The 25,621-nt window shown below is 36.8% G+C and overlaps 1 protein-coding gene across 4 annotated transcripts in view; it reads left to right on the top strand.

Moving 5' to 3' along the window:
• Nucleotides 1–25,621, top strand: part of AASDH (aminoadipate-semialdehyde dehydrogenase) — a 43,991-nt gene that overhangs the window by 4,647 nt on the left and 13,723 nt on the right. For 2 of the 4 annotated variants that reach the window (XM_047091309.1, XM_047091308.1), the window contains exons 3-7: nt 793–913; nt 14,227–14,540; nt 17,663–17,855; nt 24,572–24,813; nt 25,183–25,289. In XM_047091309.1, the coding sequence (XP_046947265.1) occupies nt 793–913; nt 14,227–14,540; nt 17,663–17,855; nt 24,572–24,813; nt 25,183–25,289 (977 nt within the window). Of the gene's footprint in view, nt 1–792; nt 914–2,420; nt 2,464–14,226; nt 14,541–17,662; nt 17,856–24,571; nt 24,814–25,182; nt 25,290–25,621 lie in introns of those variants that run through there. The other 2 variants (XM_047091310.1, XM_047091311.1) reach the window with 2 other exon arrangements.

The following is a 25,621-nucleotide window of genomic DNA, read 5'->3' as shown; positions in this document are numbered from 1 at the left end:
TAAATTTGTTATATCAAAGCAAACAAGTATTTCAGAAATAACATGACTATTTTTTCTCCTGAGACTGAAGTTTAGGTACTCAAAGTATTCAGTAAATGAATGAATAAGTGAAGTTGGAAGTTTGGATGTTGGTTCATAAAAAAATGAGCTATGGACTGAGGACACTAATTATTATTTGCAAAATGTTCACCATTAAGTTGTTATAGAATATTATCTTTATATAGTGATTTCTGTACTAGGGTTCTACAGTAAATAAAAACTATTAAAGAAGTAGAAAAGTTGATGTTCATCCCATAATATGTGTGTTAGTAGATTAATGTATAAATGTAAAGCAAAAAAAGTTAAAATTTGGCTTCCATTCAATCATTGAAAAAATTTTATTGAAAATTTACTATGTGCAAAAATCCATTGTCCCCAAAGTATACCTGAAAGTACTTTTTTTAGATTTTATTTTTAAGTAATCTCTACACCCAGTTTGGGGTTTGATTTCCCACAACCCCAGTATCAAGAGTCTTGTGCTCTACTGACTGAGCCAGACAAGCATCCTTACCTCAGAGTACTTTTAGTTAAAACAACTAACTGATTTTGGATCTTAAAGTAATAAAAATTTAATGGTGGATATTCTGCCTTAAAAACAAAATAGAAATAACTGTAAGCAACAATGTGTCAACAAAAACATTGGCATTTCTGGTATAGTCGTTGGTAAAGTACATAGGGAAATAGAAATACTTAAAGATGATTTTCAACAGGTCTTCTATGCTGAAGAAATGCTATTCTATACTCTTTATTTAGAATTCTCCAAGTCCCTGCTGCTTATGCTCCTATTGATCCAGATGCACCACCAGCGTTGTCAACTCATTTTATGAAAAAATGTAATCTAAGTTATATTCTCGTTGAAAAACAGCAAATTAATGTAAGTGTGTGTATTTAAATTTTTTTGTGTGTGTTTATCTTTCAATTGAAGGGTGTGTGTGTACATTTCTCCGTTTCCTAAATGTAGACATTTGGGTTGGATAATTGTTGTGAGGAGTATCCTGTACATTATAGGTTATTTGAACAGCCTCCCTGGTTTCCACCCACTAAATGCCAGTAGCACTGCCTCGACCCCACCCCATCCCAGTTGTGACAATGAAAATTGTCTCCAGAAATGGCCAGATGTCTCCTGGAGGTACAATTCACCTCCTACACTCTATTGAGAACCACTGCCCTATAGCATGAAGGCTATATGCCCTAGACATATAATTACTGTGCATTATTTTGAATTTCCTTTCTCTTTCCAAAGTTGTTTCTAGGAAAATTTTATAATAATGGAAACCTTTTTTAAAATTTTATTTATTTTTGAGAGGGAGAGGGAAGCAGGTACAGAGGGAGGGAGAGAGAGAATCCCAAGCAGGCCTTGAGCTGTCAGTGCAGACCCCAACATGGGGCTTGAACTCACAAACTGAGATTATGACCTGAGCCGAAATCAAGAGTTGGATGCTCAACTGACTGAGCCACCCAGGTGCCCCAAAACCATATCTTTGTATATTTGTAGCAATTTGTAGTGATCAACAACATTAAAGAACTATAACCAGGCTTAGATTTTGAAAAAGAGATTGGCACTTAGAGTTTTCCAGAGAGGTCTAGTCTATTTATTTTTTTAAAATGCCCATTTATTTTGAGAACACAAGCCGGGGAGGGGCAGAGAGAGGGAGAGAGAGAATCCCAAGCAGGCTCTGTGCAGCCAGCACAGAGGTTGACATGGGGCTTGATCTCACAATCGAGTGAGATCATGACCTGAGCCGAAATCAAGAGTTGGACGCTTAACCAACAGAGCCAGTCAGGCACTTCCTAAATTTATTTTTTAATTTTTAAGTGACTGCCAACCAAATATCTAGCCAAGAGACATTGCTTTATGGGCAAGAGTTGGTTATTACATGTTCAGGAAGATCCAGCCCATGTTTCATTATTTCTTCATAAAATATTGTTTTACCAAAGAGGAGAAAAGAACATTATAGAACATATATTCAGTTTAGCCTGTTTTTACCCATTTCCTAGCTGAACCAATTTGTATTTGAGGATAACTTAAATGTGTTCCACTTATGTATCTATATGTCTGTGCATCTCTGAATATATAATGAAAAATATCAAAAGCTTGAGATGCATGGAGGAATTCCTAGAGAATCACGAGTATTAGAATAAAGACTCTAGAAGGAGACAACTAAAGTATAATTGGTGAATATTTTCTAAATAAACATTAATGTGTCGTCAAAAGTTTTCTCAGATTGGTTATTTGTTTGCTTTTTTAATGTTTGTTTATTTTTGCTAGAACACCAGAAAGCTGGAGAGGGGCAAAGAGGGGGACAGAGGATCCAAAGCAGGCTCCATGCTGATAGCAGAGAGCCCACTGTGGGGCTTGAACTCATGAACCGCGAGGTTATGACCTGAGCTAAAGTTGGACACTTAACCAACTGAGCCACCCAGGTGACCCTGGTTATTTCTTTGTTGATGTAATAAACAAAGCTAAATTGGGAATGTGACATTTGTTTTTCTTGACAGCCTTGGTGAAGGTTTTATAAAAGAGGTGGTTGAATTTGAGAATTGTCAGTATTGCGTGTTCTTTATAACTGCTTATATAAGGAGTTGGGCATATAGAAAACACCATAGGAAGTCCCTTGCTTCCCGTTCCATTACTTTGATGATGGTATAAGTGTTCCTCCTTGACACATGAGCAATCAGGATGTACTTACTGAACCCAGCATCCACTAGAATAGTAGTTCTCAGTTGGAGATCATTTTGCCTCCCAGGAGACATTTGGCAATGTCCACAGTTATTTTTTATTATGCTGACAGTGCGGTGCTCCTGGCATCTAGTGGGTAGAGGCCATAGATGCTGCTAAAAATCCTATAAAGCACAAGATCACTTACAAAGATTTATCTGGTGCAAAATGTCAGTAGTGTTGAGATTGAGAAACCATACACTAAAGACAAGTTTTTTGGGAGGGCATCAGTATATGAAAGAAACCCAAGACCTGATTCCAGCTGCTTATAACGTATAGTTGACCTTTGGACAACATAGTTTGAACTGTGCAGGTCCACTTACATGCGATGGTTTTTTTTGTTTTGTTTTGTTTGTTTTTTTTTTAATACAGTACAGTACACCATTGTAAATGTATTTTCTCATGATTTTCTTTTTCAGCATTGATACAATACATTTTAATATAGTCCATATTCAGATTTCCATATTTGCCTCCAAAAAATCCTTTTAGCTTTTTCGGGGAGGGGTACAAAATCCAGTCAAATATCATATAATACATCCCTTTCTCACACCTCCTTAGTATCCTTTCATCTAGAACAGCTCTCCTACCTTTTTCAAAAATATTTCACATCTTGGGGCGCCTGGGTGGCGCAGTCGGTTAAGCGTCCGACTTCAGCCAGGTCACGATCTCACAGTCCGTGAGTTCGAGCCCCGCATCAGGCTCTGGGCTGATGGCTCAGAGCCTGGAGCCTGTTTCCGATTCTGTGTCTCCCTCTCTCTCTGCCCCTCCCCCGTTCATGCTCTGTCTCTGTCCTCCAAAAAATAAAACGTTGAAAAAAAAAATATTAAAAAAAAAATATTTCACATCTTTCAGAAATCAGTTATTGAGGTATAATGTACATAGAGTAAAAATTACCTAGTTTATGTGTACATTTTAATGAGTTTTGGCAAATATAAACAGTTATGAAAACACCTCTTCAATCATGATATAAATGTTTTCCTTATTTCAAAATCCTTGTTCCCCTTTTCACTCAGTCCCAAGTACATTTTTTACATTTCCTCTTTTTTGAAACTATTTTAAAGGCTTTTGTGATGCCATGGCTGGTCTAGTTTTCCTCCCAGATCTCCTCAGTCACTTTAGCCAGCTTCTCTTCCTCTGTGAGGACAGGAAATTGTTTGTAACAGTTTGTCACTTAGGATCCTATCCTCAACACCTAGAACAATACCTGGTGTAGGAAACACTGCAAAGTGAGGCACTTTGAACTATGCTCATTTATGTAATGCTCAGCTTCCAGCTAAATACTACCTTCATTTTCTAAATGACAATAAAGCTCAACAAAGTATAATTGGTACCATTTACAAAACCACTATATAACAAAGCCAGGATTTAAATACATTGGGTAAAATATGTTCTGATTAATTATATTTCAGTATTAAAAATTGTTTTTTTTTTTTTTAATTTTTTTTTTTTCAACGTTTATTTATTTTTGGGACAGAGAGAGACAGAGCATGAACGGGGGAGGGGCAGAGAGAGAGGGAGACACAGAATCGGAAACAGGCTCCAGGCTCTGAGCCATCAGCCCAGAGCCCGACGCGGGGCTCGAACTCACGGACCGCGAGATCGTGACCTGGCTGAAGTCAGACGCTTAACCGACTGCGCCACCCAGGCGCCCCTAAAAATTGTTTTTAATGTGCATAGAGTTGATACAAAATGTTACATTGGTTTCAGGTGTGCAACATCGTGATCGAGCGTCTCTATACATTATGCTAAGGTCGCTACAAGTGTAGCTACCAACTCACTGTACAGTGTGATTATGGTATCACTGACTATATTCCCTATGCTGTACCTTTTATTCCCTATTATTTCAGTATTACAGACAGATGTGTGAATATTGAAAATAATTGCGATTACAGAATTTAAGATTTTTAGAGCCCTTTATTCTTATGGTATAAGGTTATGCACATTCACTAAGAGCTGTATAATGTAATACTTATGTAACATTTTGAATTTGAAAAGCACTTGTTGAACTGCAGAATAAGTAAGGCAAATGTTATTTGGTCATTACTTTGTAGTCACTTGAGAGATTTTATGAGTTTAATTCTTTTTTTTAATTGAAGTATAGTTGGCATCCAATGTTAGTTTCAAGTGTACAACGTAGTGGTTCAAGTTTATATGTTATCTTCATTGTAAGTGTAGCTACCATCTGTTGCCATATAATGGTATTACAATGTTATTGACTATATTCCCTATGCTGTACCTTTTATCCCCATAACTTATTCCATAACTGGAAGCCTGTATCTCCTTTTCACCCATTTTCACCCACCCTTCTCCCCCTATGGCAACCACATTTGTTCTCTGTATTTATGGGTCTGTTCGTGTTTTTTGTTTTTGTTCTTTAGATTACACATATAAATGAAATCATGGTATATTTCTCTCTCTTGTTTCTTTTAGCATAATTCCCTTGAAGTCTGTGTTGCAAATGGCAAGATCTCCTTTTTATGGCTGAATAATATTCATGTGTGTGTATGTGTACATTACAGCATCTTTATCCATTTATTTATTGGACACTTGGTTGCTTCCATATCTTGGCTGCTGTAAATAGCCCTGCAATGCACATAGGAATGCATATATCTTCTTGTATTATGTTTTCATTTTCTTTGGGTAAATGCCCAGTAGTGGAATTACTGGATCATATGGTATCCTTTTTTTTTTAATGTTTATTTATCTTGAGGAGGAGAAAGAGAATCCCAAGCAGTCTCTGCACTATCAGCACAGAACCCGATGCAGGATTTGATCTCATGAACTGTGAGATCATGATCTGAGCTGAGATCAAGATTCAGATGCTTAACCGACTGAGAGCCACCCAGGTGCCCTGCTCATATGGTAGTTCTAATTTTAAGTTTTTGAGGAACCTCCATCCAGTTTACCACAGTGGCTGCACCAATTTACATCCTCACCAATATTTGTTATTTCTTGTCTTTTTGATTCTACTCATTTTGACAAATGTGAGGTAGTATCTCGTATTTTTGATTTGCATTTCCCTGATTAGTGATGTTGAATGTCTTTCATGTGCCTGTTGGCCATCTAGATGTCGTCTTTGGAAAATATCTATTCAGGTCCTCTGCCTATTTTTTTTTTAATTTAGTTTTTAATTTTTTTTAATTTACATCCAAATTTGTTAGCATATAGTGCAACAATGATTTCAGGAGTAGACTCCTTAATGCCCCTTACCCATTTAGCCCATCCCCCCTCCCACAACCCCTCCAGTAACCCTCAGTTTGTTCTCCATATTTATGAGTCTCTTCTGTTTTGTCCCCCTCCTGTTTTTATATTTTTGTTTCCATTCCCTGATGTTCATATGTTTTGTCTCTTAAAGTCCTTACATGAGTGAAGTCATACGATTTTTGTCTTTCTCTAATTTCACTTAGCATAATATCCTCCAGTTCCATCCACGTAGTTGCAAATGGCAAGATTTCATTCTTTTTGATTGCTGAGTAATACTCCATTGTGTATATATACACATCTTCTTTATCCATTCATCCATCAGTGGACATTTGGGCTCTTTCCATATTTTGGCTATTGTTGATAGGGCTGCTATAAACATGGGGGTGCATGTGTCCCTTCGAAACGGCACACCTGTATCCCGTGGATGAATGCCTGGTAGTGCAATTGCTGGGTCATAGGGTAGTTCTATTTTTAGTTTTTGAGGAACCTCCATACTGTTTTCCAGAGTGGCTGCACCAGCTTGCATTCCCACATCTGCCTATTTTTTTAATGGGATTATTTGTTTTGGTTTTGGTTTATTATTATTTTTTTTTTTTGATGTTGAATTGTAAAAGCTCTTCATATATTTTGGATATTAACCATTTATCAGATACATCATTTGGAAGTATTTTCTCCCATTTAGTAGGTTGCCCTTTTATTGATGGCTTTCACCTTTTATTGATGGCTTACTTCTCTGTGCAAAATCTTTTTATTTTGCTGAAGTCCCAATAATTCGCTTTTGTTTCCCTTGCTTGAGGAGACATATCTAGAAAAATGTTGCTAAGGCTGCTGTTAAAGAGATTATGGTCTGTTTTTTTCTAAGTGTTTTATGGTTTTGGATTCACATTTAGGTCTTTAATACACCGTGGGTTTATTTTTGTGTGTAGTATATGAGAGGGGCCCAGTTACAATCTTTTGCATGTAGCTGTCCAGTTTTCCCAGCACCATTTATTGAAGAGACTCTTTTCCTAATTGCATATTCTCGCCTCTTGTGTCATAGATTAATTGACCATATAAGCATGGGTTTATTTCTGGGCTCTCTGTCCTGTTGTTCTATGTGTCTGTTTCTGTGCCAGTACCATACTGCTTTGATTACTACAGCTTTGTATTATGTTTTGAAGCTGGGATTGTGATACCTCACCCTCTGTTCTTTCTTAAGATTGCTTTGGCTGTTTGGGGTCTTTTGTGGTTCCATACAAATTTTAGGATTATTTGTTCTAGTTCAGTGAAAAATGCTTCTGGTATTTTGATGGGATTATATTGAATCTAGATTGCTTTGCACAATATGGACATCTTAACGGTATTCTTCCAGTCTATGGCCATGAAATATCTGTTCATTTGTGTTGTCTTCACTTTTTTTCATCAGTGTTTTTTTTATATTTTCACAGTACTCTTCTTTTAGCCTCTTGGTTAAATTCATTCTAGATATTTTATTACTTTTGGCGTAATTGTAAATGGAATTATTTTCTTAATTTCTCTTTCCTTGCTAGAATATAGGAATTGCTTAATTGCTACTTCCTTGCTAGTATATAGGAATGCAACAGGTTTCTGTATATTAATTTTGTATCCTGCAACTTTATGGAATTCATTTATTTTTTTTAAGTTTTAGTTACTTTTTTTTTATTTACTTTTTTTTGTAATGTTTCTTTTTGAGAGACAGAGACAGATAGTGAGTGGGGGAGGGCCAGAGAGAGAGGGAGACACAGAAATCTGAAGTAGACTCCAGGTTCTGAGCTGTGCGCACAGAGCCTGACGTGGGGCTCAAACTCGTGAACCATGAGATCATGACCTGAGCCAAAGTTGTACGCTTAACCTACTGAGCCACCAGGCGCCCCTAAAGTTTATTTACTTTTGAGAGAGTGTGTGTGCGCACACACACATACAGACACGCGCATGCGCACGCCACAGGTGTGTGCATGTGCAAGTAAGGGAGAGGCAGAGAGAGGGAGACACAGGATCCAAAGCAGGCTCTCTGCTGACAGAACCCACAAACCATGAGATCATGACCTGAGCCCAAGTTAGATGCTTAACAGACTGGGCCACCCAGGCACCCTCATTTATTACTTTTAATAGTTTTTGATGAAATCTTTAGGGTTTTCTATTAGTATGATGTCATCTGCAAATAGTAACAGTTTAATTTTTTTCTTACCAATTTGGATGTCTTTCCTCCCACCCCCAAACCCTTTATTGCTGTGGCTAGAACTTCCAGTAAGTACCATTTGAATAAAAGTGGGTGGACATCCTTGTCTTATTTCTGATCTTAGAGGAGAAGCTCTGTTTTCACCATTGAGTAGGATGTTAGCTGTGGATTTTTCATATATGGCCTTTTATTATGATGAGGCTTGTTCCTTGTCTTTGTTGCAAGTTTTTATCATGAATGATACTGAGTTTTGTCAGATGCTTTTTCTGCATCAATTAAGAGGATGTGATTTTTTATTCATTTTATTATTGTGAATTACATTGACTTGTGAATATTGGACCATTTTTGCAACTTTGGAATAAATCACATTTGACTGTAGTGAATGATCCTTTTAATGTGTTGTTGAATGAGGTTTGCTAGTATCTTGTTGAGCGTTTTTTTTTTTTTTTTAATTTTTTTTTTTTCAATGTTTATTTATTTTTGGGACAGAGAGAGACAGAGCACGAACGGGCGAGGGGCAGAGAGAGAGGGAGACACAGAATCGGAAACAGGCTCCAGGCTCCGAGCCATCAGCCCAGAGCCTGACGCGGGGCTCGAACTCACGGACCGCGAGATCGTGACCTGGCTGAAGTCGGACGCTTAACCGACTGCGCCACCCAGGCGCCCCTCTTGTTGAGCGTTTTTGTATCTGTGTTCATCAGGGAAATTAGCCTGCGGTTTTCTTTTTTTGTAGTGTCTTTTAAAAAAATACTCTTTTGCATTTAGTGTTTGTTTGTTTATTTTAAAGTTTATTTATTTTGAGAGGGGTGGGGGCAAAGAGACAGAGAGAGAATCCCAAGCCGGCTCCACACTCTCAGCATGGAGCCCGATGTAGAGCTTAAAGCCACAAACCATGAGATCATAACCTGAGCCAAAATCAAGAGTCAGATGATTCACAGACTGAGCCACCCAGGTGCCCCTGTTTATTTATTTTTAAGGTTTCTTTATTTTGGGAGAGAACATGTACATGAGCAGGGGAGGGGCAAGATAGAGAGAATCCCAAGCAGGCTGTGTGTTGTCAGTGCAGCCTGATTCAGGTATCGATCTCACAAATCCTGAGATCATGACCTGAACCAAAATCAAGAGTTGGATGCTTAATCCACTGAGCCATACAAGCACCTGTATTTATTTCTTTTTAAGTAGACTCGATGCCCATGGTGGAGCTTGAACTCATGATCTTGAGATCAAGAGTCCTCTATGTTCTACCAACTGTGCCAACCAGGCACCCCAGGTGTTAACTCCTCTTTAAATGCTTCATATAATTCACCTGTGAGTCCACCTGTTCCTAGACATTTTGTTTGAGAGTTTTTGGATTACCAATGCAATTTTGTTACTAGTGATTGGTCTATTCTGACTTTCTATTTCTTCCTGATTTAGTTTTGGAAGATTGTATATTTCTAGGAATTTATTTCTACTAGGTTATTCTATTTGTTGGCATATAATTTTTCATAGTAGTCTCATAATCCTTTTTATTACTGTGATATATTGGTTGTTAATTTATTTTATTTGGGTCCTCCTTTTTTGATGAGTCTGGCTAAAGGTTTATCAACTTTCTTTATCTTTTCAAAGAACTGGCTCTTGGTTTCATTGATCTTTTCTATTGCTTCTTAGTCTATTTCATTTATTTCTGCTTTGATCTTACTATATCCTTCTACTCACCTTGGGTTTTGTTCTTTTTCTATGAGGTAATCCAGTATCACTGTAAATTCTCTTAGAACTGCTTTTGGTGTATCCCAGCTTTGGACTATTGTTTTCATTTGTCTTCATGTAATTTTTGATTTCCTTTTTAATATCTTTGTTGACCCATTGGTTGTTCAGTAGCATGTTTAGCTTGTGCGTGTTTGTGTTTTCCCAGGTTTTTTTCTTAATTTCTAGTTTCATATCATTGTGATTAAAAAAAAAAAAGATGCCTGTTAGGATTTAAATCTTAAATTATTGAGACTTGATTTTTGTGGCCTAATGTGATCTATCCTAGAGAATGTTCCATGTGTACTTGAAAGGAGTGAGGAATGTGTATTCTATTTGATGGAATGTTCTGTATATATTTAAACCCATCTGGTATAATGTGTTCAAAGTCACGGTTTCCTAATTTTCTGTCTGAACAATCTATCTAGTGATGTAAGGTGTTAAAGTCCCCACTATTGGGGCTCCTGGGTGGCTCATTTGGTTAAGCATCTGCCTCTTGATTTCAGCTCAGGTTATGATCCCACAGTTTGTGGGATTGAGCCCTGCATCAGGGCTATCAGTGTAGAGTCTGGGACTTGGGACTCTCTCTCTGTCTCTGCCCCTCCCCTTACTCATGTTTGCTCTCTCTCAAAAATTTTTTTCTAAGAAGTCCCCCGCTATTGTAAGTTTCTCCCTTTGTTAATTTTGCTTTATGTATTAAATACTGTAGGTGCTACAGTATTGGGTACATAGATCTTTATAATAGTTATATGCTTTTGTTGTATTGATCTTCTTATTCTGTAATGCCCTTCTTTTTGTCTTATTACAGGCTTTGTTTTAAAGTCGTTTTGTCTGGGGGCACCTGGGTGGCTTAGACGGTTAAGTGTCTGACTTCAGCTCAGGTCACAATCTCAAATGTTCGTGGGTTTGAGCCTGGCATCAGGCTCTATCCTGACAGCTCAGAGCCCGGAGCCTGCTTTGGATTCTGTGTCTCCCTGTCTGTCTGTCCCTCCCCTGCTGGCTCATGCTCTCTCAAAAATAAATAAACATTAAAAATAAATGAATAAATAGTCTTTTTGTCTGGTAATAAGTATTGCTACCCTGGCTTTTTTTTTTTTTCTTCCTTTTTTTTCTTATGGAATATCTTTTTCCATTCTTTCAATCTGTACATATATTTAGATCTGAAGGGAGTCTCTTGTAGGCAACATATAGATGGGTCTTTTTTTTTAATCCATTCCATTGTTCTATGTCTTTTGATTGGAGCATATTTAGACCATTTACATTTCAAGTAATAGGTATGTACTTAATGCCATTTTGTTGTTTTCTGATTGTTTTTATAGTTCTTTGCTATTCCCTCTCCTGATCTCTTTCCTTGTGATTGTTGATTTTATTTGTGTTATTCTTGGCATTTTATGTTTGTTTTTTTTTTTTTTGTATATATTGTAGATTTGTGGTTACCATGAGGTTTATAGATAACATCCTAAGTATGTAGCAGTCTGTATTAAGTTGGTTACTTAAGGTTAAACATATTCTAAGAAAACTACTTCTTTATTCTCCCTTTACATTTTATTTATATGTTGTCATATTTTACATCTCTTTATTGATAATTTTCTTCTAATTATGGCCTCTTCTTTTCCTCTTAAATAAGTATCATTAATATTTTTTATAAAGCTGGTTCAGTGGTGAACTGTTTTAACTTTTGTTTGGGGAATTCTTTATCCTTCAATTTTTTTTTTTTTTTTTTTTTTTTTTTTTTTTTTAAGTTAGAGAGTGTGAGCATGAATAGGGGAGGGGCAGAGCAAGAATTCCAAACAGGCTCTGCAGTATCAGTGCTAGAGCCTGATATAGGTCTTGAACTCACAAACCGTGAGGTCATGACCTGAGCTGAAGTTAAGAGTCTGATGCTTAACTGACTGATCCACCTAGGTGCCATTATCTTTCCTTCAATTCTGAATGGTAACCTTGCTGGGTAGACTATTTTTGATCGTAGGCTTTTTCTTTTCAGCTCTTTGAATACATCATGCCAATCCTTTCTGACCTGTAAAGTTTCTGCTGAAAAATCAGCTGATAGCCTTATTGGTTTCCCTTGTATGTAACTTTTTGCTTCTTGCCACTTTAAAATTCTCTGTGTTTTGTGCCTGAGTGGCTTAGTCAGTTAAGTATCTGTCTTTGGCTCAGGTTATGAGCTCATGAGTTTGAGCCTCACATCAGACTCTCTGCTGTCAGCACAGAGCGTGCTTTGGATCCTCTGTCTCCCTCTCTCTCTGCCCCTCCTCCCTCCTCCCCCTGCCCTCTCAATATTAAAAAGAATTTTAGGGGCACTTGGGTGGCTCAGTCAGTTAAATGTCTGACTCTTGGTTTTGGCTCAGGTCATGATCTCACAGTTCGTGAGTTTGAGCCCCGCATTGGGCTTTGCATTGACAGCACGGAGCCTGCTTTGGATTCTGTCTCCCTCTCTCTCTGCCACTTCCCCCCTTTATTTATCTCTCTCAAAATAAATAAATTTTAAAATCTTAAAAAAAATTGTTTTTATACAATAAAATTCTTTCTGTATCTTTTAAACTTTGACTTTTTTTTATTTAAAAAAATTTTTTTTTAATGTTTATTTATTTTTGAGACAGAGGGAGACAGAGCATAAACGGGGGAGGGTCAGAGAGAGGGAGACACAGAATCTGAAACAGGCTCCAGGCTCTGAGCTGTCAGCACAGAGCCTGACGCGGGGCTCGAACTCACGGACTGCGAGATCATGACCCGAGCCGAAGTCGGCCGCTTAACTGACTGAGCCACCCAGGCTCCCCTAACCTTTGACATTTTAATTTGTTATGGTGTGGACCTTCTTGGGTTCACCTTGTTTGGAACTCTCTATGCTTCCTAAACCTGGATATCTTTTTCCTTTTCCAGGTTAGGGAATCTTCCATACAGTTTTCTTAACATCTTTTATCTAACTTACATCATTCTAAGAAAACCATATATAGTACGTGTAGCATTCAGAGTATATATTAATTGATTATGTCATCAAGAAGGTTTCTGGTCAACTGTAGGCTATTAGTAAAGTTTGGGAAGGGGGGTCAGAGTCATTCATGGATTTTAGGGTTGGTGGCTCCATAACCCATGTGTTGTTCAAGGGTCAACTGTGGTTGGAGAGAAAAGTTATCATAATCTTAAACCTGTAAGTTCCACATAATGTGTGTTCATACCCTAAGAGAAATAAATGTAACCTAGTAGAGATAAGAAAAGTTTAATGGCAAAAGATGGTTTTGAACTAAGTCTTAAAAATATGTATTATAGGTCCTTAATTTTTTTAATATTACAGGCCATACCACACCTGACCCCTAATACACACACCACAAACAAATAAAACCCTATAGTCTCCTGCATTGTACCCTTGTTCTCATTTCTTTCTTATTTTTCTCTCATTTATAGTGATTTCTTTAATGTGAAAACTTATGTTTCATTAAACTTCTTTTTATAAATCCTAAAAGATATATTCAAAGGAACCTCCCTTTTAGCATATTTATATATTTAATATATTTAAGTAATTTAAGTAATTTAATATATTTTTATCCAAATTAAGTAAATCTGTATTAATCTGTCTCCATCTACCAAATATCTGAGTCAGAAACTTAGCACTCTTCTTAGGCTCACTCTGTATTCAGAAAGTTACCCAGCCCTATTGATTCTTGTTCACGGGCCCTTTCTGTCTGCTCTTGTTGCAACAGACTAGTTCAGGCCCAAATCACGTACCTCAGTAGTTGCAAAAGGTTCATTAGAAAACCCTCACTTACCAAAAGTCTAACTTCTGAGTCTATCCTTGCCACCTTCAATTGAGTCTCATTGCTTATAAGTTAAGGTCTAAACCCCTTAGTATTGAGTATACAAATTTATTAAGGATAGCCTCTCCTCTCCTATTAACAATACTATATACCTAGTTCTTCAACTTACTGGAATTATTAAAGTTCTCCACGACACTAGCTTTCTTGGGTCATATACTCTGCATTAGCTGTTTGCCCAATAAAGTACCCCTCTTTACTTGGACAAAAGCTACTTATAAATATTACATATGATGAAGCAATCTCAGACCTTCCAGGCAGAGTTAAGATCAATGTCCTCTGTTCCTATTAACATTTCAAGCATATTCATGGTCAGGTACCACATTGCCCTGCAGTTGGATGTTTTTATGTCTGTGTATTTTGAAGCACTTTATTCTTACAAGGACAGTAAGGACAGCACTTTATTCTTGCAAGTTTTTAATTTATTTTTTAATCCCTAGTTATATAGCAAGTACTCAAAACAATGTTGAATGAGTGAATATTTCATATTACTTGTATGTAAAAAAGTCATTTAACACTAATATTGTGAACTTTGTTCCCCCATGTAACAGAAATTCAAATCTTCCTATGAAACATTATTGAATTACGATACACTTACAGAACATACTGACTTAGTACTCTTCAGGCTTCACTGGGAAAATGTTGCAGTCAGTTTGATGCTAAATGACAGAAAACAGAAATATGAAGAAGGAAAAATGACAAACAGCACAAATTCTGAGAACAATGAAGAAAAGTCAGAAGAGCACATGGATGTGAGGCTAAACCATTGCTTAGCCTATGTTCTCCATACATCAGGCACTACGGGGATACCTAAGATTGTCAGAGTCCCTCATGCATGTATATTGCCAAACATCCAACATTTTCGGTGAGTTCTGTCCTTTGAATCCTTCTTCAAAACTTGTATTTTAAGGGGAAATACTTTTTTAAGTGAACTCTACCCCTGACGTGGGGCTCCAACTCATGACCCCAAGATCAAGATTTGCATGCTCTACTGACTGAGCCAGCCAGGTACCCCAAGGGAATAATTTTTTTAATATACATTCTTTATAACTCTTGTTCCTAAATTGATAGTCATAAGTAGTTGGCTCTCTTGTTTTGGCTATATCTGAACTTTAGTTCTCTGCAGGCTGGGGCTTCACCTCTCTGATCCAGACCTGGAGCCGGACAGAGAGCAAATAAATGATATGCTTGGAAGCTTTGCTTCTTAATTATTAAGAAGAAGGAAGTGTGTTCCTGGCAGAGGTACAGCAGAAGAATGGGGGAAAGGAAGAGTTTGGCTTGCAAGAGTGTTATTAGGGCAGAGAGGAGGAAAGAGTGGGAGGGCAGGAGCCATGTGACTTGAGGCAGGAGCCTGGTATGCCCTGTTGAAGAATTTTGAACTTAATCCAATAGATATAAAAATATTTCCATTTCATTAAGTTCATTCCTGTAGCATTGTAGACTTTGGTTTGCTCTTGTGGTCAGGAGATGAGAAATCTCTATGAAGTTGATTCTCAACTTGACAAGAAAGAAGGAAATACAAGAGGAAGGGGACCAAAGGGGAGTAATCTTAGGAAATCAAAAGAGGAAACAGAAACAAATATAGAAATAGAAACTTTGTGAGACAAGTATATATTTTTATGTCATTGTAAGTTATATATAATTAAAAAATTTCTAACCACATTTTAAAAGTACAAAGAAATAAAAAATTTAACAAATATTTAATTCAGTATATCTAAAATATTATTTCAGTATGTAATCAAAATGAAAATTAGTGAAGTATTATATGCTTTTATGCTTATCTTAAATCTAGCTTGTATTTTACACTTCCACATCTCAATATGGATTAGCCACATTTTTAGTGCTCAAAAGGCACATGTTTCTAGCGACTATCATTGGATGGTGCAGGTCTAGAAAAAGGGAGTGGTGAAATGATGCAGAGAGGTGTCTTGTAATTGACAATCTAGTCTTTAGTGACTTTATTTCTGAGGGTCCAAGACTGAGGACAGATTACATTAGGCTGTGCTAAAGGAATGAGAGATAAGGAAATGGAGATAAGAAAGTAAAGTGTTCATTTCTAGAAGCTAGTTTTAATGGGAAAGAAAGAATTCTGGGCAGGTGCAGATTTATTTTTGAGATGGGAGACATTTATGGGCTCACGGTAGAGAATTGATAGGAAGAGTTGGTTTGAAAAATCAAGAGATAGTATTGTAAAGGAGTAAGATACCTTGAGATGGAAGGGTAAGGAATGATTGGAACTTTCAGATGAAAGGCAAAGCAATACATTAAGAGTATGAGAGGTGAGGTGGGGTGGAGATGCAGGAGAATTGAAAAGAGTGAAGCAGATTTGGAATCTGGTGGAGGTGGAAGAGGCACTGGGCCAGTAGAGGCAGGAATTGTATGTAAAGTGGGAGCAAGTATTTGCTAGTAAGGAGTAGGGGGCTGATTTCAAATATATGAATTTCTAGGGGCCCTCGGGAGGCTCAGTCGTTTGGGCACCTGGCTTCGGCTCAGGTCATCATCTTGCCGTTTGTGAGTTTGAGCCTCACATCAGACTCTCCGCTGTCAGCACAGAGCCTGCTTTGGGTCCTCTGTCCCCCTCTCTCTCTGCCCTTCCCGTGTTTGTTCTCTCTCTCTCAAAAATAGATAAACATTAAAAAAAATAATAAAGTATGTGAATTTCTCAATTGCTATTTATGCTTGAACTTAATGAAATCTATTTACCTGTTACCTGTTAAATCTATTTACCTTTTTCGTTTACTTTCAGGGCCATAAAAGTCACTTGTAGAAGAGATTTATAGTAGGTTCATTCTTGGTTTCCTTCCTGGGAATAAAAGCTACTCCAAAGAAGGAATTTATGGCAACTTCATTTCCCAAAAGTTTTTGCAATTAGTGAGATAAGGAAAGGTCTAACAAGGCTTCTTTCTGCATCTGTTAAATCCAAAATGTCTTCAGCCTAAAGTAATCTTCATATCAACTATGGGGTTCTGAGTGAGTCCCCACAATATCATATTTGAAGATATTGTGAAATTAAGGTAATCCCTGCTTTTTAGACAGTGAGTTTTGTGTGTTCAGAATGAAGCAATGCCATAGGCTCACCACTGATTATCTATGCTCTGTAATATCCTAACTATATATATTCTGCTCTTTGTTCAGCTACTGAGAGAAAAATATCAAATAGTGGGAAAAGGGAATCAGAGGTCTCTATTAAATATATAAGTAGGATAGAAGGAGTCAAGATTCTACCAGAAGAGCAGAACTAGGAGGATATATCAGGGACTTATTATAAGGAATTGGCTTATGTTTGTGGGGTCTGGCTAAGCAAGACTGAGTCTATAGTGTAAACAGAAAGGGATGATTGTGAGCAGGTTGGAAACCCATAGGCATGTGCTTTTTTCCACAGGCAAGTCAGGAAAGAAGATCCTAGGGGAAGGGAGAGTAATTGTAGACCCAGATGTTGAATCTTTTTTACAGAAGTCCTCAACACTCTTTTAAAAGTCTTCCAGTTCAGTAAATCGAGCCAACCTGGGATAAATCTCCCTTTTGATTAAAGTCAGCTAACCAGAGACTCTGTATCTACAAAATCCCCTCACAGCAGCACCTAGTTTAGTGTTTAATGAAATAACAGGGAGGTATGTGTGCCACTAAATGGCACCCACCTCCCTTCTGTACTCCAGCTCTTGAGAGAATATCCCTTGTTTTGTACCCTAATGGAAAACCTAGAAAGGAAATTCTAGGGACTGTGGTTCAATCCAGCCATACTGACACATCAGAAAGTCATCACAGATGATAAAATATGTCATAGTAAGAAGTGGATATTGTTTTAAATGGCTTTTAATCCTTATATTTATAAAGAGTTATAGGATTAATAGTACCATTTTGGTTAATCTGAGAAAAGAATAAAAATCTGGCCAACATCCAGAAACTTAATGGTCATAAATCAATTTTTAGGATATGTGTTTACCAAATGTTAGACATTTCATATAACTGCATTCTGTTTTGCTTTAGGCTACTTTTCGAGATCACACAAGAAGATGTTTTGTTTCTGGCCTCACCTCTGACCTTTGATCCCTCCGTTGTGGAAATATTTGTTGCTCTATCCAGTGGTGCCTGTCTGCTTATTGTACCAGCTTCTGTCAAAGTGCTTCCATCAAAGTTAGCTGCTGTTCTCTTTTCACATCACAGAGTAACTATTTTGCAGGTACATTTTAGGAGCAAATGAAATGTTTTGTCTTCTATTTAGCATTTTATTTTATTTAAAAATTTTTTTTAGTGATTTATTTATTTTTGAGAGAAAGAGAGACAGAGCACGAGTTGGGGAGGGGTAGAGAGAGACGGGGACACAGAATCCGAAGCAGGCTTCAGGCTCTCCAACCGCGCTGTCAGCACAGAGCCCTATGCAAGACTCCCAACTCACAAACTGTGAGATAGTGACCTGAGCTGAAGTCGGACACTTAAACGACCGAGCCACCCAGGCACCCCTATTATTTAACATTTTACATGTTTTAGAGAATATTTTGTATTCCTGTAGGTTGTTTTTTTTACAGTGGACTAATGATAATCTAGTTAGATTATTAAGGGTTGTCTTCTGATGATATCATCTAATTTACTTGAGAATGGGAGAAAAAAATCAGTTAATTCTACCTAGAAAATTATTTCACTGTGCATTTGGCATAGTAATAACTAGAGGAAGTTGACCTTCACTCAAATCTGTTGGGATACACTTGCCTCTCCTGCCTTAAACTTCAGCTTTCAGTAGAAAATACAAACTTTAAGTTATAATTAGGTAGGAATTTACATTTTCTGACTTTTTATATCAGTATATTTTACATTAACTTGTGGAAACAAATACTTTGTCATCTTTAAAGATTTTAAAATGTGTATCAAAGTAGGTGACTGGTATACAAGCCTTAAGATAATTACATTGCAAATGGTTAAAGATACTAGAGAGAATTAGCAAAATTGTATGTGTATCATGATAAACTAAAAATATCAGATTTATATTTAGTGTAAGAGACTCGAGGATGTTAAATTTCTGCCCTAAAGGCAAAATTTGATGTTGACTTTGTTTTTAGGCAATGTTTTTCGTCCTTAAAAAAATATTATATGTTTACAAATATATATAAAATGAATATAATAATGTGGCTTGCTGGGTATATCAATTGCATATAAATTCTCATCTATGGTGAATCATTCTGTCAGTCTGGGCAGGACTTTAACTTATTTTTCTATAAAATTCAAGGAGCATAATTTTTAGGAAACCTTTTCAAAATACCTTAATAGATTTGAGAGAGAGAGTCATTAAATGGAAGGAGATTTTCCTTCTATGTCAAGTCTATGAGTTTTATCTCTTTAAATCCAATCCCCTTTAGCACAGTTTCAGTTAAATTTACTTTGGCAGTGGTTTTAACCTTTTTGGGGTCATGAGTCCTTGTGAGAAACTGATACACATTTATTAACTATGATTCCAGAACACAGCAAGTTGTGCATATATTCATGGTGATTTTATTTAACTCACAAGACTTAATTTGGGGTATTATCAGCAGATCAAATTTGAGTTTGAGTAAGGAAGAGAAGTACACAAGCTGACAGGATGTGCTTTCCTTTGTATAAGGCATGTCCTGTCTTGTTAGAAGGCGGAGGAGGAGGAACTGTAAAGTATCCTCCAAACTGTGAAGGGACTTTGAGAACAAAAAATGAAGCCGGCAACTCCACACAGTTTACATACGTGCAGTTTATGCACGGTAACATAGTGACAGGGAGGACTGGCTGAATGATGATGCAGAGATGTGCAGCTGTTCTCCGTCAAGGCAGGACCTTAGTCTATAGATTTTATAGACCAAAGATGTATAGGGGATAGCACTGTAGTAAGATCAAAGGGTCTACATGTACCTAATTGGCAGCTAATCTTTACTTAGATCTTGTGGCACCATCTGTCCCTGAAGAAGGGGAGAGAGACTAGATTATTTTGAACACATTTATGGACGGCCAAAGCAAACTTCTCCCTCCCCCCTCAATCCTGACTTTGGCAGACATTTCTAAGGTACAGATATTAATCTCCAGAGGGTACACAATACAAAGCCCCAAGGGAGGTCATCTAGCCGACATGAACGAGATGGAGTGCTACAGATGGATTCGGTGTCGTCAGCTCTCTTGCATGTCTCATAGTGAATTTTAGCTTTGTTGTTAGGGTTCATCTTTTCCTTCCAAATCAGATTTCTCATCAAATGATATATAAGTCATCAAGGATTTTTGCTTATGTGTATAATGTATATTATATACTTTAAAAAGAGCATCCTGTATAGATTTTATTTACGAATAATCTTACCTAAAAAACTAATTTAATTTGTTTTTACTGTTTATTTATTCTTGAGAGAGAAAAAGAGAGGGCGAGAGAGAGAGAGAGAGAGCGCATGATCAGGGGAAGGACAGAGAGAGGGAGACCTAGAATCCGAAGCAGGCTCCAGGCTCTGAGCTGTCTGTAGCACAGAGCCTGACACGGGGCTCAAACCCATGAACTGCAAGACCTGAGCCAAAGTTGGACTCTTAATCAACTGAGCCACCCAAACACCCCATAAAGTTTTAAAAATTTAAAGTGGAATATCTTGATTTATTGTGGGGGAGAAAGACCCCAAAGTGAAATAGACTTAGCTTTTGAGGTAGTTAAACACTTATTTTGTTTCAGGTATAAGGACCTTTTGGAAAGAAAGGTCCACTTTTTGGTGTTTTACAAACCTAAAATATGTTTGAACTTTTTTTTTGTTTTTTTTTTTTGCACATACTCTGGATAACAAGTTATATTAAACTTGATGCACTTTAAAAGTGAAACCATTTAATTAGAGCAAAATCTTAGGTTGCTAGCCACCAACATGTCAGCTTAAGTGTTTTGTTTTTGAGAGAGAGGGCATGTGCATGGGGGAGGGAGGAGCAGAGAGAGAGGGAGACTCTCAAGCAGGCTCCACACCCAGCTCGGAGCCCAATTTGGGGCTCAATCTCCCGACTGTGAGATCATGACCTGAGCTGAAATCAAGAGTCAGATTCTTGACAGACTGAGCCACTTAGGCACCCGTGTTTTTCATTTTTATGAGAATTTTACCTTAGAAATTTTGCAAGGAACCTTAACATCCCCTGTTTTTTCTGTTATTTCCTAAGTCCTATTTCTGTGTGCCTAGAATGATTTGGTAACAAAGTACATATATTGACTAGTATTTTGCCGCTAAATTTATCATTTCAGTTTGAGTATCTGAAAAGTGTTACTATGCTTTATCTTGCTGAGTATTCATAGCTGTGCATTTATTTATAGAGTTCAAAGTTTAAGTTATTTTTAGCACCGGAAATGAAGGCCAGAACATTTCAGTTTGACAAGAGATTTTCCTTATCGTAAAACTTGGTAGAACAGTTAATTTGGTTGAGGATGCCTTATAAATAGGGTGGCCATTATAATTTATTACCCCCAAACCCTGAATGTTGAGAGTGAATGGAGGTGCTAAATTCCTAGACAAGAATCTGGAACAATAAGTTCATATTGGGATGTAGGGTCATTCTGTTACTGAAATATTTTGACAAACCAAGACTTTAAGTCATCTTTTTGAATTAAAATTCAAGTTGTCCATTAATGCTGCATCTTTTACTGAAAGAAACCATTTAAAAATCTTGATTCACATGGAAATTTTCTGTGGTCAAGTAAAGAGATTGGCAGATCTTCTCCCCAAAAAGCAACTAGAAAGCTGGACAAAATTAACAAAAGCAACTACTCCAACACTTTAGAAATCAACCAGAGGCGTACAATGATCTGAAAATTGTTTGTTTTTAAACTTTTTCATTTTGGATAAAAATAATGGGAATTTGTGGCATTCTAGACTGAGCTGCTCTTCCTGCCAGCCCCAGCTCAGTCAAAACAGACTTTTCTGTCAGGGCCCACTGTTTATAAGGGAGTTTATTCAATTTGGAATGGTAGGTTATATCCATGCCCAACAGCACTGTCTGTGAAAATGATGAAGTAGGCCAGCAAAGAGGGCAAAAACTTCAATAGTCTGAGGTTGTGGTGGAGGGGAGGGCAAGCACATTCTGGCTAAGGCTGCACTTGTGAGTCAGAGACCAGAGAGCCCAAACCGATTCTTGGCTGACCTTGAGGTTGTATGCATATACGTTAGAGACCCAAAAGGGCCCATGGAAAATAAAAGCTTGGTTAGGCTTGAAAATGGCCTAACCTTTGAGCTCATCTATCCACACAGATCCATCTCTGTGGACAGTTTGTCCAGTCATTGCTTGACTACTGAGCTATGCACACACAAGGATGACCCATAGGAAGTAAGATATAAAATTGAAAATAAGACTATATATGTAAAACTGAGCAATGACATTAGTGGCCACACATCACTGGAAAGACAGACTACAGATTTAGCCCAGGCTAGTTACTAACAAACAAGCAAACAAAAACAAGCAACAAAACATTTCATAATGATAAAATGGTCAGTACATTAGGAGCTACATTGGTAAATCAAGAAGATGTAACCATTATAAATGTATATCCCCCTAAAACTAGAAGTTCCGAATACATAAAGCAAAACTAGACAGAAATGAGAACTAGATAACCCAATGGTTCAAAATTTTAATACCTCATTTTTAACAACTGAATGAAAAACTAGAAATCAGAACATATAAGACTCGAACAAAATTATCAACCAAATCCCATTTATAGAACACTCCATCCAGTAAATGCAGAATACATTCTTTTCAAGCACATTGATCATATTCTCAACCACAAAACCAGTTTCAGTAAATTTAAAATGTGAGCAAGTGGGATGTATCCCAGGAATGCACATTTGGCTTAACATCTAAAAATCCACTGATAGGGAGGGGCACCCAGGTTGCTTAGTTGGTTAAGTGTCCAACTCTTGATTTTGGCTAGGGTCATGATTTCATGGTTCATGAGTTTGAGCTTCACATCAGGCTCTGTGTTGACAGTCCAGAACCTGCTTGGATTCTCTCTCTCCCTCTCTCTGCCCCCCCCTCCACATTTGCTGTCTCTCTTTCTCTCTCTCTTCCCCTCATGCCCTCCCTCCCTCAAAAATAAATAAAAATCCATTGATAATATACACTACATAAATAAGAGCATGTAATTACCTCAACAGATGAAGGAAAAGTATTTGGCAAAATCTAACACTTGGGATTAAAAAAAAAAAAAAAAAAAAACACCTCTAGGAATTAAAGAACTTCCCCCAACATGATGAAGGGCATCTATAAAAAAAAAAAAAAATCTACAGCTAATATCCTATTTGGTGAAAGACTGCATGATTTTGCCCTAAGATTGGAAATAAAACAAGGATGTTTGCTTTTGTCACTTCTCGTCAACATTATTCTGATTCTAGCCAGTGCAGTAAAGAAAAAAAAAAAAACAACATTATTGGTAGAAGTTAAAGAGTTAAATAAAGAGACATTTCATGTTTATGGATTAAAGTCTCAATAGTGTCAAGATTAAATTAAACATGGTTCCTATCAAAATCCTAGTAGACTTTTTTTGGTAGAAATTGACAAATTGATCCTAAATTTTATATGGAAATACAAATGCTAGTCCTGATCTATGCAATGAGTACCACTCAGCAATGAAAAGTCCCATGGTCTGAGCGATTATTCCTCCCTCCCCATTCATTTGTTAAAATTCTAATGTATGCTGTGATAGTATTAGGAGGTGAGGCCCTTAGGAGTGCTTAGGTCCTGAGGATGGAGTCCTCATGAGTGGGATTAGTGCTCTTGGAAAAGAGACCCCATGGACCTCCCGAGACTCTTCCACCATGTGACTATCCAACAAGTTGGGAGAGGGCTTTTACCAGAGCCTAGTCATGGTGGCATCCTGATCTTGGACTTCTAGGCTTCAGAACTATCAGAAGTGAATTTCTATTGTTTGTAATCTCCCTAGTCTGTGGCACCTTGTTATATCAGTCTGAACTGAGACAAAAAGTGAATTGATACATGCAATATAAGCGCATTACAAAGTATTTATATGGAATGAAATAAGTCAGGTCAAAATAGAATTTATGTTGTGTGATTCCATTTTTTTTTGAAGATTTTTTTAAATTTTTCTTTTAATGTTTTTATTTTTGAGAGACAGAGACAGAATGCAAGCTGGGGAGGGGGCAGAGAGAGGAGACACAGAATCTGAAGCAGGCTCCAGGCTCTGAGCTGTCAGCACAGAGCCCCATGCGGGGCTCTAACTCATGAACTGTGAGATCATGACCTGAGTCGAAGTCGGACGCTTAACTGACTGAGCCACCCAGGCGCCCCTGTGTGATTCCATTTTGGTAAAATTCTAGAAAATACCAGCTGATCATTAGGAAATAGATCAGTGGTTGTCTGGAGTTAGGGGTCCAGTTGAAGGGAAGAATTATAATGGTAAGTAGGTAATTTTAGGGCTGAAGAATATATTCATTTTTTAGATTATAGTAATAGTTTCACTGACATATCCATATATCTCAATTTATATTGTATGCTTTAAATATGGATAGTTTATTGTATGTCTGTTATATCTCAATAAAAGTGTTTTTAAAAATATTTATTCATATTGTTTTGTTTTAGGAACATTTTTTTAACCTTTTATATATTTTTCTACAGAGAGAGTGGGAAAGGAAATGTGAATTGATTTTATATATTTTGTCCTTTTTAATCTTTAAACCGTTTTGTGTAGATTACCTAATTAAACATAACTAATATTTTTCTCAAGTTTTTTTTCTCAAGAGAAATTGATGGCACATTAAGAAGATAATGTTGCCTGAGTAGTTTTCCAAAATGATTTACAGTTTAATAAACAGCCTTAATTTTCATGTAGGTGTCCAGTATTAAGCTTTGAACTAATTATTACAGTATTTACTTTTTTAAAAAGAAGTGAAAAGAAATAAATTATCTTTAATGTGTTCACAGGCAACACCAACATTGCTTCGAAGATTTGGATCTCAGCTTATCAAGTCAACTGTTTTATCAGCCAGTACTTCTCTTCGAGTATTAGCCCTCGGTGGTGAAGCATTTCCATCATTGGCTGTTCTCAAAAGCTGGAGAGGAGTAGGCAATAAAACACAAATATTTAATATTTATGGTATCACAGAGGTATCAAGTTGGGCAACTTTTTACAAGATTCCAGAGAAGTTTCTTAACTCTACTTTGAAGTAAGGGTTTCAATTACTAAATAGGTTAGAGAGAAACTGTATTTTTCCAGTATCTTAACACTAATAATGTTTTTGGTAGGCACTGGGGTAGTAATTTTAGAAATACTGTTTTATCTAGAATTTTACACTGGGGATCCAGAGCCTTTCTTATAACTAGTGCTGCAGATCCTGCTAGAACTTTTTGTAACTAAACAACAATAAATAACCTATGATAACCTTTCCACCTAATCTTTTCCTTTTGGCAGTCTTTGAATTCTAACATAACCAAAACCTTATTTTTCTTTATTTGGTACAATGTGATTTAAATACACTGAATATTCTGTTCAAATGAAAATTTTAAATATGGTTTGGGTTGTTGTGTTTTTATAGATGTGAATTGCCTGTACCACTGGGATTTCCACTGCTTGGAACAGTAGTTGAAGTCAGAGATACTAATGGTTTCACAATTCAAGAAGGCAATGGCCAAGTATTTTTAGGTTGTTTTATATTTATTGACTGGGAATATTTTTTTTTTTTTAGGAAAAAAATCTGATAAGTTTATTCTTTCACCAATATGTCTTATGTCCCGTATTCTTTTCAGTGATGATAATTTTTAATCTCATTCTCACAGTCATGAAACATTTAATATTATCATAATTTCAGATAACAATGTCTGATACTCTTAGGGAAGATATAAAAGTAATTTAGAAACTGTAATTTGGACGTTTATAGCCAAAATTCTTTTTAAGCAGTATTCTAAGAATTTTTTTAATCACATGTATATTTTTAGAAATTTTGTTTTGTCTCTTATTTTGCTGAGGTTATTGTT

Source organism: Lynx rufus, unplaced genomic scaffold, assembly GCF_022079265.1.
Source record: "Lynx rufus isolate CCGP_SWC_20201006 ecotype Redwood Valley unplaced genomic scaffold, mLynRuf1.p SCAF_3, whole genome shotgun sequence".
Classification (NCBI taxonomy): domain Eukaryota; kingdom Metazoa; phylum Chordata; class Mammalia; order Carnivora; family Felidae; genus Lynx; species Lynx rufus.
The sequence above is the reverse complement of the archived record's forward strand: the minus strand, read 5'-3'. Positions and strand labels throughout refer to the sequence as shown.